The sequence below is a fragment of the Moschus berezovskii genome, chromosome 14, assembly GCF_049115385.1.
Source record: "Moschus berezovskii isolate FMDL1 chromosome 14, NW_MosBer_1.0, whole genome shotgun sequence".
Lineage (NCBI taxonomy): Eukaryota > Metazoa > Chordata > Mammalia > Artiodactyla > Moschidae > Moschus > Moschus berezovskii.
The window spans coordinates 51,955,910-51,974,291 of NC_142473.1; the positions used below are offsets into that span (position 1 = coordinate 51,955,910).

Below are 18,382 nucleotides of genomic sequence, written 5' to 3' on the forward strand. Positions count from 1 at the left end.
GAAAATAAATAACAATCTAAAATTGTAAATTCAGAAAACTATCTGTAAAGTAAAAGTATTTAAAGATTTAAGAAAAAATAAATTTTATACAAAATGATTTGTGATTCCTTAAGTTATTCTTTTTAATGTGAATTTATTTATCTGACTGCATCAGGTCTTAGTTGTGGCATGTGGGATCTTCCCCAAAGCATGGGGGCTCTTTCGTTGCAGCACACGGCTTCTCTCTAGTGTGGTGCATGGGCTCCAGAGCACACAAGCTCAGTAGTTGCTGTGCTGGGCTTAGTTGCCTCATGGCACGTGGGAACTTAGTTCCCCGACCAGGCATTGAACCCTTGTCCCCTGCATTGGAAGGCAGATTCTTAACCACTGGACTACCAGGAAAGTCCCTAATCAAGTTTTTCCTTATCAAAGCAAAGCAAAGTTACTAATGTTTAAAGTAGATTTTCTTTTTCCACTTCTGGTGCTGCTTGTGTGCTCATTGGGTCCTCTTTTGTGAAGCAGAAGCTGAGGAGACTCCAGTCCTCGACATGGTGGACAAAAAACCCAAGGAAGATGTCAAGACTGAGAACAGCAATCATATTAATTTGAAGGTGGTGGAGCAGGATGGTTCTGTGGTGTGGTTTAAGATTAAGAGGCATACACCATGTAGTAAGCTAATAAATCCCTATTGTTAATGACAAGATTTATCAATGGGGCAGATCAGATTCCAATTTGATGGGCAGCCAATCAATGAAACAGACATACCTGCACAAAGATGGAAGATGAAGATACAATTGATGTATTCCAGCAGCAGGAAGGTGGAGAAGGAAATGGCAACCCACTCTTGCCTGGAGAATCCCATGGACAGAGGAGCCTGGTGGGCTGCCATCTATGGGGTCGCACAGAGTCGACACGACTGAAGTGACTTAGTAGCAGCAGCAGCAGAAGTGTCTACTAAAAGCGGAACCTGCTACTTTACACCAGAATTCTGTTCCTCCAGGCCAAGAAGACAGTCTCAGTTAGAAAACCACAATTTTGTTCCACCACCTCCTGACTACTACAGTATAGATTCTCTGTTCTTTCGTTTCCCCCGTACCCATTCCTTTATTGTACTTGAAGTAACTGGTGTATGTGCACAAGCACGTTGCATTTTTTTTTAACTAAATGGCCAGTGGTATGTTTTGCTCAACATCAAATGGAGATGACTTGGGGAAAAATACTGATTCTGTGAAAATACCCCCTTTTCTCCAGTAGTGGCATGCTCATCAGCTCTTATCTTTATACTCCAGTAAGTTATTTTGCTCTCACTGTTTAACAACAACAAAAAAAGAACAACATAAAAATTTTTGCATACCTTGTTTGATTGGAGAATTTTAATATTGTTCATTTATCACTGTAAAACTAAGGACAATTTTATAACTTTTTGTACATAGCTGTTATATGTAGAGCAATCTGTCTTTAAGTAGGGATAAATTATTCTAAAAGAAATGAATCCTAGATAGTTTTCCCTTCAAGTCAAGCATCTTGTTGTTTAAATAAACTTGTTTAAAATGAAAAAAAAAAAGTAGATTCCTATTTATTCTTAACATGCATTTCTAGTCACAAAGAAAATTAACTGATAACAATCTGGATCAGTGCTTACATGCTAAGAGATAAAGTTATTACAAATAGTCTATTATTTAATTCCCACAATAGGCCTATAAGGTAAGTCTTAGTACTTTTATTTCTTATGAAAAACTGAATCAAGTTAATTTTAATAAGGACTAATAAGTATGATAATAAAATTCTATGTTATTTCAAAGCACAAACTCTTAACTGTCCACAGTTTTCCCACACTATAACATGTGACCTGTATAAGCACCCTAGCTATGAAATAGCTCAACTTAATTTTAGTCATTATTGTGACCTACTCTTGCTTTATTAATGACTCTCCCTTCTACTCCACATCCTAGGGAAACTGGCTCCTACCTTTTCTTGGGGAGTATTCTATTAATAGAGCACTTGTGCTGGAGAAACACAGTCCTAGGCCTAATCATCCTATCTTCTGCACTGTCAGTCATGAAATGTTGGGTGTATCTCATAAAATTATGTGTTCCTTTAATGACCTGGTAGGAATTTGTTTTTTTATGTGGTATTTTTGAAGATTTACTGGTATAAAGATACTCTATGTACATATGCATACTTATATATGTAATTATATGTATGTGTACATATATGCCTGTGTGTATGAGTGTGTATATATAGACCATTCCCAGATTACATGCTTCATCATTCCACTGGGAAAGTTACTACTCTTCTATAATTTGGGGTAGACTCTGTATAGTAGTCTACTCTAACTTATAATGTATACTTCTCAAAGAAAAGCTTGCTCCTTTACAATCTTAGGTCAATTTCTCATCATGAATTTGAAACTAGTTACAAAGAAAAAGAACAGAAAAGTGCATGGTATGGCATATACTGTAGAATGTGTGTGTGTGTGCTCAGTCCTGTCCAACTTTTTGACCCCATGGACTGTAGCCCACCAGGCTCCTCTGTCCATGTAAATTTTCAAGCAAGAATACTGGATTGAGTTGCCATTTCCTCCTCCAGGGAATCTTCCCCACCCAGGAATCCAACCGGTGTTCTATTTTTAGGTGGATCAAAAAGATGGATTCTTAACCACTGTGCCAACTGGGAAGCCCTATTCTGTGATATACTCAAGTGTTTTACCATAAGAGAAAGGCCTGAAAACCAAAAGGCTATCCTTAATAAGAACAGCTGTCCTTAGACATGGCTTCCTCTGCTAGACAGGTTTCAGAAACTCATACTTTTATACTTTTCTGACTCATTTCCAGTAAAGGACCTTAAAAATGGTCCCATATAGAACAGCCTCAGTATAAAATTTTGTAAAACAATATGGGACCTGGAGTGGTCTTGCAGCCAAGTCTGGGAACTTGAAAAATGAGACTAGATAGGTCCATTATTGTTCATCTGAAGGGCACAAATATGTACACAGGACATTGACACAGCTTATACTTTTCAGTAATCATACAGCAAATCTTTATTAAATTGTGCAGGACATATAAATAGTTGTTTTACACTAACAGTTTTACACAATGATCTTAAGAGTTCGGCACAGTTTTAAACCCTAGTTTGTATTTAAGGAAAAAGAAACTCAGAATTTTTTCATCATTACACACCTTGTAAAAGTCAAGACAGGATTAGAACTCCAACACTCTGAACATAAAATTGTTATTCTGTGTACAGATATTGCTTGTGTTTTCCTTTCCATGACCCTTTGATAAACTGAGTGTGTCCTGGGCAACAGACATTTGCTGAAATACTTAGTTGATGGTAGTGGGTGGGGAGTGATTGTAGATTGTCCTGGATATCATAGATGGTGGCAGACAGGCTTTGCCATGTTTCTTTAGGTTGGTGATCAAAAAAGAAAGATATGGAGGATTATGAGGTCAAAGACATTATACCATTACTGTTTTGTCTTTAGAAGGGATTAGAGGTCTCTCTTTGAGAATACAAAAGAGAGTCAACGGGTAAATAAGCTTGTCTGCTCACTCAAAGCAGATGCACTCTGCATCCCCAAGATGAGCACAAGTTCTAAAGTAGAGATGGGAGACTGGAAGGAAGAGATGGTGTGAATGGCACAGATGGGCTCAGGTGTAGAAGATGAAATCCAAGCCAAGGGTCACTATAAGAAGTGGCAGAGGGAACGGAAGTTTCAGGAACTTGGAGGGCACAGTGTCATGGGAGCCGGACAGTCCCAAGGATTGAAATACGGATAGGCATTCCGAGAAAAGTTGCACCTAGAGAACTTATAGATGAGTGACCCATGGTTTGTGACATTGAAAAATGAGACAGTGCCTGCTTCATAGTCTAGAAAAACACCAACATGATGGGGAGGGACAGTCATGGAAAGAGTCAAGACTCTTGAGTCAGGATGAGCGGTGGGAGAGTCCTCAAAGGCTTCATACCTAAATCTATCCTTTAAGCCTATAACCCAGTAGCCAAACTGAGGTCTGTATACGGAGTAAGCATTTTCATAACCCGTGCTTCGTTGAACAGCACACTTTATGTTACAGGAACGTATTCTACAGTACACCCCTAGGATCCAGGCCCTCTTCCTGGATACATCTATTTCCCAGTAGTGTTTCCCTGAGGAGAAACATTGGGAGCCCAAGATACCATAATTATAATACTTAACAGGCCAGATTGGCACAGATAGCACTTGTCTCTGATCTTCTGAAAGGACAAGATTCAAATTTAGGTTGAATGGATTCAATGTGATGTCCACTGCAGAGAAAAAAAAAAATCAAAACATGCAATAAATATAGGGAAGCTTATCCAGTGACATTGTGAAGAGGGAACTTGAGAATTGACTGTGAAGAACTTGTGCTGATGGACTGGGGAAAGGGGTTCAAAGATCAGAGTGACATATTATATGTACGTATCAGGAGGTGAACATGTGGGGCTATGACCCACATGTTTGCTTTGAAACAGCAAACTTCTGAAATGGGGTCAGAACACAGTAATTTGAAGACCCAATAAAACTTCTTACCCCAGTGGCACCGGACGTGTGTTAGCTCTGAAATGATAAAAGATTCAATGATGTTGATTGATGCAAGTGACTAAGCACTGATACCTACTTCTTTTCTAGGGTGGGGGCAGGGGGTAGGACCACTGTGAAGCTGTGAATGAGAGGATGAACCAGAAGCCTAGCCATTCTCCCTTTTATATAACCACATCCTTTTCAGCAATATCCCTTCTCTGAACACCCTCCTTCTTTCTACCCCGACTTGTGCCCAAATTTAGTCCCTGGCACCACAAGAATCCCATATCCATACTCCTGCCCTGGCTTCCACACCTTTAAACATGTGCAGCATTCCACGCAGATCTGGAACACGGAATACATTCTTCAGTTTCTTGGAAACCGTTTTGGGCTTCTTCAGTGTCCAGATCTCACTCCTAGAGATGACAAAAATGTTGACCCTACATCTCTTACATTCCATCCTTCTAATGCCACTGCCTTCCTGTCCTTCCATGCATTGATGCACTTATACCTTCCTCCCTGGGAAACCCGAGGAGTCAGTGATGGCTCTGACACTGCAGACAAAAGAAATGTGCTCATGTCTACCTGTCCACTTAGGAAAAAGACCTCCACTTAAAAAAATAAAATAAAAAGCTGTCTCCTTCTAGAAATGGAATACATTAATCCTTTTTTTTGATACTTCATGGAATGAATATGAAACTAGGTGAAGTGCTGTGCTGTGCTTAGTTGCTCAGTCATGTCCGAATCATTGTGACCTCATGGACTGTAGCCCATCAGGCTCTTCTGTCCATGGGGATTCTCCAAGCAAGAATACTGGAGTGAGTATTCCTCCATGCTTTCCTCCAGAGTCTTCCCAACCCAGGTCTCCTGTATTGCAGGTGGATTCTTTTACTGTCTGAATCACCAGGGAAAACCTTTGCTACCTCTAAAATGGTACTAATATGGAAAAATTATCATACACAGTGGGTATCTCAGATGGACGTTCCCAGGCAGATCAGTAGTGAGGCTACAGATCCTGACTGTGGTATGGGTCTATTTTTGGAGAGCCTATAAAGCCTGTGCCCTGGTTCAAAGCTTTACTTCCAGGAGTGTGGCCCACAAACAACATTGGAGATTTTTAAGAGCTCTGGGAAAAAGTTTAAAACTTCTGGCAAAGGAGAAGTTACGACTGCTGAACTGAAAATGGTTAGAACTTCATGTGATTGTAAAGAATTTAGTGCTGCTAGATGGATCAGCAAACTTTAGACAAAGACTACACTTTCCCATATAAGTTTCTAAAATGTATGACTAGGAAAAGATTAATTATTGCCACCAGGGTCAAAACCAATAACCTCAAGGCTCAGGTCTGCTTTTAGAAATCTAAAGAGAACCTTGTGGAATGATGTAGTCCCACTCTACTTCTATGTAGACAAAATTTAAAACAAAACAAAACTTTTTTTTTTCCTCTTTAAAGCTGACCTGCATAACTATTTTAGGGCTTGACAAGGCCCATGTGCTAACACAAGCACCAGTGAAATAAAGAAACCAAAGAAGGACAGAGGGTGAATTAAATGAGTGGTCACAAGAGTCTAACAGTAAAATCCTTTATCCTTTTCACCCTTATAGGCCCTAACTTTGTGAATTCCAACTACTGAATTCATTAACATAGAATCTGGCTCATTCTCAAAAGATATAGAACACTAAAATCCTCATCTATGACCACAATTTAAGATAATACTACATCAAAATTTCATTGTTAGGGGAGATTTTTCATTCTGATTGATCAGATAACTCTCACGGCTACAAACCTTTCATACCACATGAGCATGAGTCCTGATCACTCATACGCACCATTTCATGATTCCACTCATGTCCTAGGAGGAAGACAGAAAACACAAGTCAAAGAGAATAAATAAAATAGCAGGATTAAGGAAACAAAGAATAGGAAAACTATAGAGAAAAACAGAGCAGTCAAAATTATTTGAAAAAATCAATAAAATTGATGACCCTTTAGCTAGATATCTCAAGAAAAAAATACATAGGAGGCAAATTACTAAAACAAGAATTAAAGAAGAGATGGTGCTACTGAATTAACAGAAATTAAAAGATTATAAAGGCTATGAAAAATTGTATACCAACAAGTTAGATAATATAAATTAAATGGACAAATTCCTTCAAACACAAAAACTATCCACACTGATTCACAGAGAAACAGAAAAACTGACTAGACCTAAAACATGTAGAGATTGGACTGAAAATCAAAAATTTCCTCGAAAGGGAAGTCCACTTCTAGATGGCTTCACTGGTGAATTCTGATAGTTTTAAAGACAATATAATATAAATACTTCACAAATTCTTCCAAAAAATAGAAGAGGAGGAAATACTTCCCAACTCATTCCATGAGGCCAATACTATTCTGATACGAAAATGAGACAAAGATATTACAAGAAAAGTAAACTACAGGCTAATATACTTTTCAACAAAACACTAGAAAATTTAATCCAGCAAAATATATAAGATTATACATTATGCGTCCATGCATGCTAAGTCAATTCAGTCATGTCTGACTCTTTCCGACTCTATGGACTGTAACCTCCCAGGCTCCTCTGTCCATGGGATTCTCCAGGCAAGAATATTGGAGTAGGTTGCCATTCCTGAGATCAAACCCAGATCTATTATGTCTCCTGCACTGGCAGGCAGGTTCTTTACCACTAGTGCCACCTGGGAAGCCCCATTATACATCATATTCAACTTGAATTTATCCCAGAAATGCCAGGTTGCTTCAACATTAGAAAAACCATCAATGTGAGTGAAAATAAGCTTGATAAATATTTCAGAGGAGCCTCTTAGTGTCAACAACAGGATTAGAACCCAAGGACACAGGTGAGAAGGTAACTGACAAGGGTTCAGAATCACAGGTTGGATGGCCCTCCTCACCTGCAGCAGCTCCACAGCTGACCATTCACTGCGGCGCTCCAGATCTGAGATGAGCTCCTTCAGCAGCTGGCCCTGCTGAACCAGCTCAGCTTCAGCCACAGCCAAGCTATCCAGGGTCTTCTTCTCCTCTTCCTCCAATTTCTGCAGTTCTCTTCGCTCCTCACCATCCAGGATGCTTCTAAGCTGATTAAACTCTGTTTGTATCCTTTGTCTCTCAGTCTGAATCTGATACTGGAAGGTTGGATAAGGGGGAGAGGGAATGAATCTGTCAGCTGGGGAGCCTACTGTGTAAGGGATTAAGAGCCAGAAAAATATTTTTCAAGGGCTTCTTATCAGGAGGAGAATTAAAGTAGGCAAGCAATTTTGGGGAAATCACAGCTCTTTTTTATTTTTCCCTATTATTTTCCCTTCAGTACAAATCAAAAAGGTCTCAGACAATCTTATCTGCCAACTCTGGGCCAAAATGTAAAACCTGAGTGAGGTTTGAGTTGTGGATAGCTGTCCTAGACACTCATGCCTCCCTGCATTATTACAGTCTCTAAGTTTAACCTTAAGAAAAAGTTCAGTCTTTTGCCCGTTGTCTTCCATTGAAGGTGTCAGATTGCAGGAGGAATGGAAGACAGAATTCTCCAGCCTTCTTCACCATAGAGGGCTTTCCTGGTGGTTCAGTGGCAAAGAACATGTATGCAATGCCGGAGACTCAGGAGACTTGGGTTCAGTCCCTGAGACAGGAAAATCCCCTGTGAAGGGAATGGCAACCCATTCCAGTATTCTTGCCTGCAGAATCTCATGGACAGAGGAGCCTGACAGGCTACAGTCCATAGGGTTGCAAAGAGTCGGACACTACTGAAGCAACTGAGCACAACAACACAGACTCACCATAAAGTCAGTCTTCATGCTGAATTCCAAAACTCTGTGTATGTTTGAAACATATCAACTCTCTATCCCCTACTTCCCACGGGGAAAGGACAAAGGAGAGAACAAGTAAAATGGCACCTGGACTCATTCAATGCCAGGCAACAAGAGGAAGGGGCTTCCTCATGATTAGGACAGGAGGTCAGATGGTTGTGCTGACTCCTAACTCAGAAATCCATTAGGAAGAGTCTCCTCCCACCTTCCAGGAAGTTCTCTCTTCTCTGATGTCAGCTTCCAACTTCTCAGCCTTCTGCTGCTCCTTCCTCAGCCTCATCAGAGCTGCCTGGAGCATCTCCTATAAGGGAGGAATCACATCAGCATCAAACTTTGGGCTTTTTCAGCACCTGGACAGAGAATAAACAGGGAAGAAATCATGCTGATCTCAGAAGAGACCAGTTTATGGAAACCAGTTTGAAATCTGATCATTAAAATTGATGACATGGGAGAGAAGAAAATCTGACAAGGTAAATGCATTGCTTATTTCTAAGTGGTGAAAGTCACTACCCTTGCCAATTCTCTCTTTTTTAAAGAGTGATTATTGATTCTGCTCTGGCAAGGAATGTCATTTTTTCTTATCGACACTCTTGCTATGTCCAATCCACAATCTTCAACAGCACCCATTCTGTTGAGAACTAATCTCAGCAACTAGAGCTAACCTGGTGAAGGAATTGCCAATCAATACAACAAAAGAGACAAAAGAAGAAAACCAATCACTTTCAGCCAAGAGTCTATACTTTTGGCTCCTCCTTTATGTAACTAAAGAAAAACACAGAAATGTCCTTCAGACATTGGAAGTTGAGCATACAGTAAGAGACATACATCGGAGATTACAGAGCTCACTACTATGGTGCCAAACAGAGCAAATGAAAAGGTGAGATTTTCCACCAAGTACTAATTTCCATCCTGGGCCCTACCTGACTTTCCTTGACTGCCTCCTCCATGAGGAATGTGTGGTGACCACGGTGTTTCTGAGATCGTTCACAAAGTCGGCAAATGACTTCTCTATCTTCCTTACAGAAGAGTAGGAGTTTCTCTTCATGGCGCACACAGAGTCCTGTCTTCTGCCCCTCCTCTCGGCTCAACTTGACCGTTCTGAGTCTTTCCACTATGTTGGCCAGATGCAGATTAGGCCATAGGTTTCCAAGTGAGTACCGGGTACCACACACAGGACAGCTGCTGTCCCCTCCTAGGCTGGTGTCTGTCTCCTTGTTGTCAGTGATGCAAGTCTGGCAGAAGCTGTGACCACAGCCTAGACTTAGGGGTTCTGTTAAAAGCTCCCGGCAGATGGGACAGGATACCTCTTGCTGTAGGTTCACCATAGTATTTAAAGCCATAGCAGCTGCTCCCTGGCTTCCTCCTGTCCAAACTTCTGGAGCTCTTCTTGCTTAAGGATTCTGGGATGGATGGGCAGATTGAAAAGAGATATGTAAGACTGGCATAGATAAAAAAGATTTCAATCATTCAGATATTAAAGACTGATTAAGACTGAAATACTGAAGAACAAGAAAGAACAAATGGAATTTAATGGTCTGGGAGGGTCACTAATGCCTCAGGGCTTTTCCAGTTTGCTTTTTTCTTTCACCCTACAATGACCTTTCCCTTGATATTTGCATGACTTCCTGTTGTGCTTCATCTGACTCCCTCCTTATATGGCCTCTCCTTTGAAGGGCCTTATGTAATTAACTCATCTACAGCACGAGCATCAATACATCACTTTGTGTGCACTTACCACCTTTTTCTTATTATCACTGTGTAATATATGATAGCTTTCTTGAAGCATCCTACTCTGAACATGCAATCTGTGTAGATTAGGCACTTGTTTTTATTCACCGCTGTATCCCTAATACCTAGCACAGATAGGAACATAACGTTTGATGAATACATAAAGGATTTTCTCACTTCTCCAGAGGAAATTAGACCTTTACTTTTAAAACATCAGCATTTCCTCTTTTCTTTCCAATAATTAGCTGTTCTCCTATAGGTGAGCTTTAGGACCACAGATAGGTTTCCAGTGAAGATTTATCTATGGATCAATCAATCAATTTTTCCATCTGTCTCTCCCAATATACCTTTCCATAAGGAGTCCTTCCACATACTCATACTCACTCCCCAGAGACACTCACAGAAAGAGTAAACATTATAAGAGGAAAGTCATTTTATGACTAACAATTGACTCAGTTCAGTTCAGTTGCTCAGTTGGATCTGACCCTTTGCGACCACAGGGACCACAGCACACCAGGCCTCCCTGTCCATCACTAGCTGCCAGAGTTTACTCAAACTCATGTCCATTGAGTCAGTGATGCCGTCCAACCATCTCATCCTTTGTGGTCCTCTTCTCTTTCCACCTTCAATCTTTCCCAGCATCAGGGTCTTTTCCAAGGAGTGAGTTCTTCGCATCAGGTGGCCAAAGTATTGGAGTTTTAGCTTCAGCATCGGTCCTTCCAATGAATGTTCAGGACTGATTTCCTTTAGGATGGACAGGTTAGATCTCCTTGCAGTCCAAGGGACTCTCAAGAGTCTTCTCCAACACCACAGTTCAAAAACATCAATTCTTAGGCGCTCAGCCCTCTTTATAGTCCAACTCTCACATTCATACATGCTACTGGAAAAACCATAGCTTTGACTAGATGGACCTTTGTTGGCAAAGTAATGCCTTTGCTTTTTAATATGCTGTCTAGGTTGTCTTATCTTCCGAGGAGTAAGTGTCTTTTAATTTCATGGCTGCAGTAACCATCTGCAGTGATTTTGGAGCCCAAGAAAATAAAGCCTCTCACTGTTTCCCCATCTATTTGCCATGAAGTGATGGGACCAGATGCCATGATCTTAATTCAGTTTCCTGAATGTTGAGCTTTAAGCCAACTTTTTCACTCTCCTTCACTTTCATCAACAGGCTCTTTAGTTTTTCACTTTCTGCCATAGGGGTGGTGTCATTTACATATCTGAGGTTATGATATTTCTCCTGGCAATCCTGATTCCAGCTTGTGCTTCATCCAGCCCAACGTTTCTCATGATGTACTTGCATATAAGTTAAATAAACAGGGTGACAATATACAGCCTTGATGTACTCCTTTCCCTATTTGGAACCGGTCCATTGTCCCATGTCCAGTTCTAACTGTTGCTTCCTCACCTGCCTACAGATTTCTCAAGAAGCAGGTCAGGTGGTCTGGTATTCCCATCTCTTGAAGAATTTTCCACAGTTTATTGTGATACACACAGTCAAAGACTTTGGTATAGTCAATAAGTAGAAGTAGATGTTCTTCTGGAACTCTTTTGCTTTCTCAATGATCCAACAGATGTTGGCAATTTGATCTCTGGTTCCTCTGCCTTTTATAAATCCAACTTGAACATCTGGAAGTTCATGGTTTACATACTGTTGAAGCCTAGATTGGAGAATTTTGACCATTATTTTACTAGTATGTAAGATGAGTGCAATTGTGGGGTAGTTTGAGCATTCTTTGGCATTGGTTTTCTTTGGGATTGGAATGAAAATTGACCTTTTCCAGTCCTGTGGCCACTGCTGAGTTTTCCAAATTTGCTGACATATTGAGTGCAGCATTTTAACAGCATTATCTTTTAGGATTTGAAATACCGCAATTGGAATTCCATTACCTCCACTAGCTTTGTTCGTCATGATGCTTCCTAGGCCCATTTGACTTCACATTTCAGGATGTAGGGCTCTAGGTGAGTGATCATACAATCGTGATTACCTGGGTCATGAAAATCTTTTTTGTATAGTTCTTCTGGGTATTCTTGCCATTTCTTCTTAATATCTTCTGCTTCTGTTAGGTCCATGCCATTTCTGTCCTTTATTGAGTCCATCTTTGCATGAAATGTTCCCTTGGTATCTCTAATTTTCTTGAAGAGATCTCTAGTCTTTCCCATTCTATTGTTTTCCTATATTTCTTTGCAGTGATCTCTGAGGAAGACTGTATTATCTCTCCTTGCTATTCTCTGGAACTCTGCATTCAAATGGGTATATCTTTCTATTTCTCCATTGCCTTTTGCTTCTCTTCTTTTCACAGCTATTTGTAACAACTGTCTAGCCAGTTAGAATTTATAAGTCACTTTAACCTGTTTATTCTGCATACAAAAATCCTTGTGAAATGAGTACTGCCTTTATTCAGATGCATAAATGGAATCAAGTGACTTACAAAATCATTCAAATCAATAAGTTGAACCGGGGTGACTTCCCTGGTGGCTCAGATGGTAAAGCATCTGCCTACGATAAGGGAGACCCAGGTTCAATCCCTGGGATGGGAGGATCCCCTGGAGAAGGAAATGGCAACCCACTCCAGTATTTTTGCCTGGAGAATCCCATGGGCAGAGCAGCCTGGTGGGCTACAGTCCACGGGGTCTCAGAGAGTCGGACACGACTGAGCGACTTCACTCACTTCCCTCGTAGTGACTCCAGGGTCCTCTTTCAGAGGCCTGGTGGGTGTGATCAACAGTATCACCTAGAGGTACGTATCTCTGAGAAATCAAATAATTTTCCAAATAGGAGGATATCGAAGCTATTGCCGCTGGATAAGTAAGATTTGAATGGAAAGCTGAATGATGAGAAGGGAATGTGAAATGAGAGGAAAAAAATATTTTAGAGAGAAGGACTCACATATGTGAATGTGAAAGGCACGGCATCTTTGACCTGCTTTAAAATGTCAGCCTGACTGGTATGCAGAGAGCTGCTAGGCTTTCGGCATTGCGAGAGCCCAGAAGGGACCAGAAATTTTACACTTCCTACATGATGTGAAGTCTCCTTCCAAAGAGCAGAGGCTCAATGATGCAAGTTTTAGGACAAGTTGATGGAAACAATGGAGAGAAGCAGAAGAGAGTGAGACATGAGACAAAATGACAGGCTTGGGAGTTAGAGATTGTGTATATGGGAACGAAGGGTTATCATCAGGCTTAAGTCTTTTCTTCCTGTAAAAAGGAAGACATTGGCATGACCTTCTCCCAATTCTTTATTTTTGCTTTTTTGGTAAACAGAGACCTCAGCTTCCTCAAAGAGGTTCTGACTCTTATAGGGTCACCTATAGGGTCCTGGAAGCTATGCTTCTGGTTCTTACAAGGTAATCAGTCTTTGGGCACAAAACTTACTTAAACTACATTAGTTTCATACATAACCACCTGATCTTGCTCTCTTGCAAATGACCTGAAGAGAGAGATGATGTACCTGCTGCTGCTGCTGCTGCTAAGTCACTTCAGTCGTGTCCGACTCTGTGTGACCCCATAGACGGAAGCCCACTAAGCTCCCCCATCCCTGGGATTCTCCAGGCAAGAACACTGGAGTGGGTTGCCATTTCCTTCTCCAATGTGTGAAAGTGAAGTCGCTCAGTCGTGTCCGACCCTTAGCGACCCCACAGACTGCAGCGTACCACTATACCACAATATGGCCCCTCACCAAGAGCCCACCAGAGGCAGCCATACTGACTTCTGGGTCTCTTCTCCTCTACGCCCCTGCTAGGCTAAGTGAACCTGGTTGGTTTCTGCTAAGACACATGAGTGGGAATGGCAAACCAAACCTGAAACTAGTGCGAGTGGTGAGTCAGAGGTCCTGTCACAGAGTGGCAGCATGGTGATGCCGACTCAGAACCTGGACTCCTTAGTACAAGGAACTGTGAAGCAAAAAGTTACAAAAATACAAATAAAGGAATATCTCAGTAGATATTAATATCTTGGAACTTGCTATGATGGCTTTTTTGTCCCCTATGCAGATACATTCACTTGCTTGAATATGAGCTTATTTGAAAACAAGGTCTTTGCAGATGTAACCAAGTTGAGATGAGATTATACTGATACGAAGTGGGCTGGAAACACAGTGACCAATAGCCTTTAAGAAGACGGGAGGGCACACAGACACACTGGAAAGAAGGCCATGTGGCGACGGTGGCAGAGACTGGAGTAGTGCAGCCACAAGGCAAGAAATGCCTAGGATTGCTGAAAGCCACCAGAAACTAGGAGATGATCATGGAACAGATTCTCCCTTGGAGCCAACAGAAAAGAAACAACTCTACCACCACTTTGATTTTGGACTTCTAGCCTCCTGAACTGTGAGAAAATAAATTTCTGTTCCTTGAACAACCCAATTTGTGATACATTTTTCTTTGTGACAATCCTAGGAAACTAATACAGTTGCAAAGGTTTGATATTGAAACAAAGATCTGAGGGATTCATAAACTATAAACTTACCCTTGCTCTAAAGAGTCAGGGAGAGGGACGTGATGAAAGCTGCATGGAGATAAATTTAGGTCTAGAAAGCTGTCCACTTCACCAATTATTCATGAAGTGAACCTGGTGAGAAGTAAAGCTGGTGGGTATAATCTAGCCAATGGTAGAGATACTGAAAATTGTCTAAATGCCATATGTTGTTAACTCCTGGCTGCAGTGACTATGTGTCAGATCAGGCTCTGATAACTGGCAAGACCAGGGGTTTACATAATATGACATTGTCCATCCTAGCTTACAACTGAAGCGATGAACCAACATTGACATGGTATGTTTTCATTCTATTCAGAATCCACTCAATACTGAGAAACACTAAGAGTCTACAGAGGAGGGCAGAGTAGAACATACATTCTACTGTGGGGCTTTGGACCTCCTGTTTAGAGTTTGGCTGCAAGGAACTGATGTCAAAGCGGATGCCACCATAAATGGCTGCAAAAGGAAAAAGGTGCAGAGGAGCCAGAGCCCCCAAATATGGGCAGTGACCCAACCAAGACCCATGAATGACCCAAGAGCCCAGCAGCCATCTTTCAGGGACATGGAGAAGGGAATACAAGAAGAATATCAATACCTGATAGAACTCCAAGGTCAGATAGTTGTCATGGTGTCAAATGAATGCATCCTACACTTGAGTCTTCTCCTAATATCTGGATTTGTGATATTGTAAACCCTATGCTTCTCTGAAGATTAGACAGGAAAATTAAAGTGTCTCTAGAAAGTGGAGTGCAAGGAAGGATGGCCCTAGGAGCTTCTAGACAACATCCCAGACACTTCTCTGAGTTTCCTGAGTAAGGAACTGCCAATGAGAAAAGTAATCCTGTAAGTCTCTCACATTTGTAAGATTGTGCTCAATTATCTGTTCACAATGAGGCCTTTGGGACTTCCCTATTGGTCCAGTGGTTGGCTCCACCTTCCAATGCAAGGGATGCAAGTTCGATCCCTGGTTGGGGAACCTAGGTCCTACATGCCACAGGGTGTGAGCAAAATTTGTAAAAAATAAATCAATGAGGCTTCAAGATCCCTACTTAAAATTGCAAGACCTTTACTGGGTCTTTGTAGATCCCTCAGCCTGAGTCAACATTTAAAAAATGTTCCTCCATAATATTAATCATCTTCTTATATACTACATTAGTTTTGTTTGTTTACAATCTCTTCCCAGCTATAATGTAAGCTACTATATGTATTTAACATTTATTTTATGTTGAATGGATATTCATTGTAGTTTTAAAAGCCTGCTTTAGTTCCTATGAACCACATCTTAAAAATAAATGAATAAATCCATTTCCTCCTATTTATTGCACCTTATTTTTGACCCTGAGAAGACAATTGTTATCTGGGCAGAAGTGGATCCTATTGAAGAGTAACGCATAGACTCACAGAAAGGCAATGACTTCTGAAAAGTGGGCACACAGAAAAGAGTGGCCATGTATCAGAATGTAAGTAAGACATCAATCCTTGTGTATATGTAGCACAGCTTCTTTATCCATTCTTCTATCAATGGACATTAAGGTCCCACCCTATGGTACAGGGGACTATACTCAATATCCTATGATAAACCTAATGGAAAGGCATATAAAAAATAATATTTATGTATAACTGGATCACTTTTCTGCCTAGCAGAAATTAACACAACATTGTAAATCAACTACATTTCAATAAAATAAAAAATATAAGATAGGATAATAACAAGAGAAAAAGATATCAATCACTATGAAATGTGAGCTTAAGACGGGACATCCTTAGTGTCAGTCGATAAGAGCAAACTTCTTGGTAAGACCACTGAGTCGTTGGGCTCCTTCTGAGCAATAATCAATTCCTTATTAACTACTGGTCTATTGTAAATAATAAGTAATTGAGGGAGCAATTACTGCAAAGGTGTGCCTAAGTGGAAGAAGAAGGGAGAAAAGCTCCAAGGCAGGAGAGACTACTGAAGAGAAAGTAGCAGGTCTATTCAGGGAAGTGCAAGCAGATTCCTGAGACTGGACCTCAGCAGGACACACGATAAATGGAAGCCACAGTGGTGGGTATTTGTCATAACATCCAACTTGCCATCCTCAGGCAAGACAGAAGCGGAGGGGATGTCAGGAGGGCCACGGACAGCCCCTCAGTGGTGCCAGGAAGAGGGTGAAAGGATAAACTTCAACATTGGCCCTGGCCATGCTCCCAAGGCTCCATTCTGTGTGATGCTTCATACAAGAAGCTAGAGCTTCACACAGTTGGAAAACAGGGACATCCTTCACCAGGTTTTCTTCTGAGAAGGTGGAGGTAAGCAGATTTTCTGTTCATCTCTTTATAAAATACACACACACAGAGAAAGATACACACACAGAGAAACACGGAGAGAGAGGATTCTGTTTCCTCTCAGGAAGGTAGACAGTCAAAACTATGGTATAGGAAAGAGATGCAGATGGACTCAGTCTGGAGAAATAAGTGCTCCTCCAGGAAGCAAGCAAGGCCCTCTGCCTCTTCCATACTCACTTCTTTCCAGGCTGTTCCTTCTCTAGACTCAGAGCTGCCATCTGTCTGCATTCGGCAGGAAGCCTGCAAGTTGGCTTTTTTGACCTTCGGAGCAGGTCTGGGCCACAGTTGAAACTCATCCAATTTCGCCTAGCGCTTTCCTTCTAGAGTCTCCCGCCCTCTGTGCCTCCACAAACCTCCCCAACACACCTTCAGCTTCCAGACAAGACTCTTGGTTTCAGTGGTAAAGAAAAGCAAGGCAATCATGGTCAGAATTCACTCACCAAACAAGGCTCAGTCTGCATGAAGCAGTTTCTTATGAGGAGCTGGCAGAGAAACGAAAGTGAATCTTGGCCTGGCAGGAAGAGGAAGAGGAAAAGAACTCTGGGCCAAGTTGGCAGCGGTCCCTTACGGCCACTGGAGAGAGAGTAATGCTTTAACCCAGGGGTTCTGAAGAGGGGAGGGGCCTTTGGCCTCTGTGACAAATTTGGTTGTGGGGGATGCTACTGCCATCTAGTGGAAAGAGATCAGGGATACAGCCAACCATCCTATAATGAACATGATGACTCCCACAACAGTGTCCAGTCCAAAATGCTGAGGTTGAGAAGCTTTGTTTAGCCATCTCGGTTTCCTAGACCAGCTAGAAGTGGAGGGTCTCCACCACTTTCATAATTGTGCACAGGCCCTCAATCAGTCTACCATTAAAAAAAAAATACTTATTTGGCTGTGATATATCTTAGTTGTGGTATGTGGGGTCTTTGATCTTCATTGCGGTAGGTAGGATCTAGTCCCTCGAACAGGGATCAAACCTTGGCCACCTGCTTTGGGATTACAGAGTCTTAACCACTGGACTACCAGGAAAGTCCCCCAGTCAACCAATTTGAATCAACCTTTCCTGTCCAGTGTTCTACTTGCTCCCCCAAAGCATTATACCATCTTCTAGGAGATGGGAGTTGAAACCACACCTGATGGGAATAACCTTGAGCAGAGAAGCCCCTATCAAAAGTATCCCACCTTCTTGGGGACAGGATAATCCTAGCACATTATGTCTCCATGAAAATTTTATTTATTTATTTAGCTTTATTGAGGAAATACAATTAAAAGACTATTTTTTTTAACTTAAAAAAATCCTTTTTAAAAAATTTATTTATTTTATTTATTTTTGGTTACACTGGATCTTTGTTGCTGTGTGTGGGCTTCCTCTAATTGCAGTGAGTGGGGGCTACTCTTCACTTTAGCGCACTGGCTTTTGTGGTAGCTCTTCTTGCAGAGCACAGGCTCTAGGTGCATGGGCTTCGGTAGTTACAGTATGAGGACTCAGTAGTTGTGACTCGTGGGCTCTGGAGCATGGAC

General features: G+C 41.4%; 1 protein-coding gene and 1 pseudogene across 4 annotated transcripts; one reads left to right on the forward strand and one right to left on the reverse strand.

Moving 5' to 3' along the window:
- Positions 1-527: 527 nt before the first annotated feature.
- Positions 528-904, forward strand: LOC148775596 (small ubiquitin-related modifier 2 pseudogene; annotated as a pseudogene).
- A 271-nt stretch (positions 905-1,175) lies between these two features.
- TRIM34 (tripartite motif containing 34) lies at positions 1,176-17,437 on the reverse strand. Of its 4 annotated transcripts, none has more exons than XM_088843129.1 (8): positions 17,314-17,437; positions 9,268-9,747; positions 8,553-8,648; positions 7,439-7,669; positions 6,353-6,375; positions 4,838-4,938; positions 4,532-4,558; positions 1,176-4,266 (listed from the first exon to the last, which is right to left on the reverse strand). In XM_088843129.1, the coding sequence occupies exons 2-8, from the start codon at positions 9,685-9,687 to the stop codon at positions 3,695-3,697; spliced, it is 1,470 nt and encodes a 489-aa protein (XP_088699255.1). In that variant the 5' UTR covers positions 9,688-9,747; positions 17,314-17,437; the 3' UTR covers positions 1,176-3,694. The 4 variants fall into 4 exon arrangements, with proteins under 4 accessions (XP_088699255.1, XP_088699256.1, XP_088699257.1 ...); XM_088843130.1 differs by having other exon boundaries at positions 17,240-17,354; XM_088843131.1 differs by lacking the exon at positions 17,314-17,437 and adding an exon at positions 17,051-17,212.
- Positions 17,438-18,382: the final 945 nt, after the last annotated feature.

Excerpts from the sequence above, each read along its gene's own strand:
- TRIM34 (XM_088843129.1), bottom strand. The coding sequence starts at position 9,687 with ATGGCTTTAAATACTATGGTGAACCTACAGCAAGAGGTATCCTGTCCC. Across the intron at positions 8,649-9,267 it reads AGGCAGTCAAGGAAAGTCAG|GAGATGCTCCAGGCAGCTCT; the intron begins GTAGGGCCCAGG and ends CCTCCCTTATAG. Across the intron at positions 6,376-7,438 it reads CAGCTGTGGAGCTGCTGCAG|GACATGAGTGGAATCATGAA; the intron begins GTGAGGAGGGCC and ends TCTTCCTCCTAG.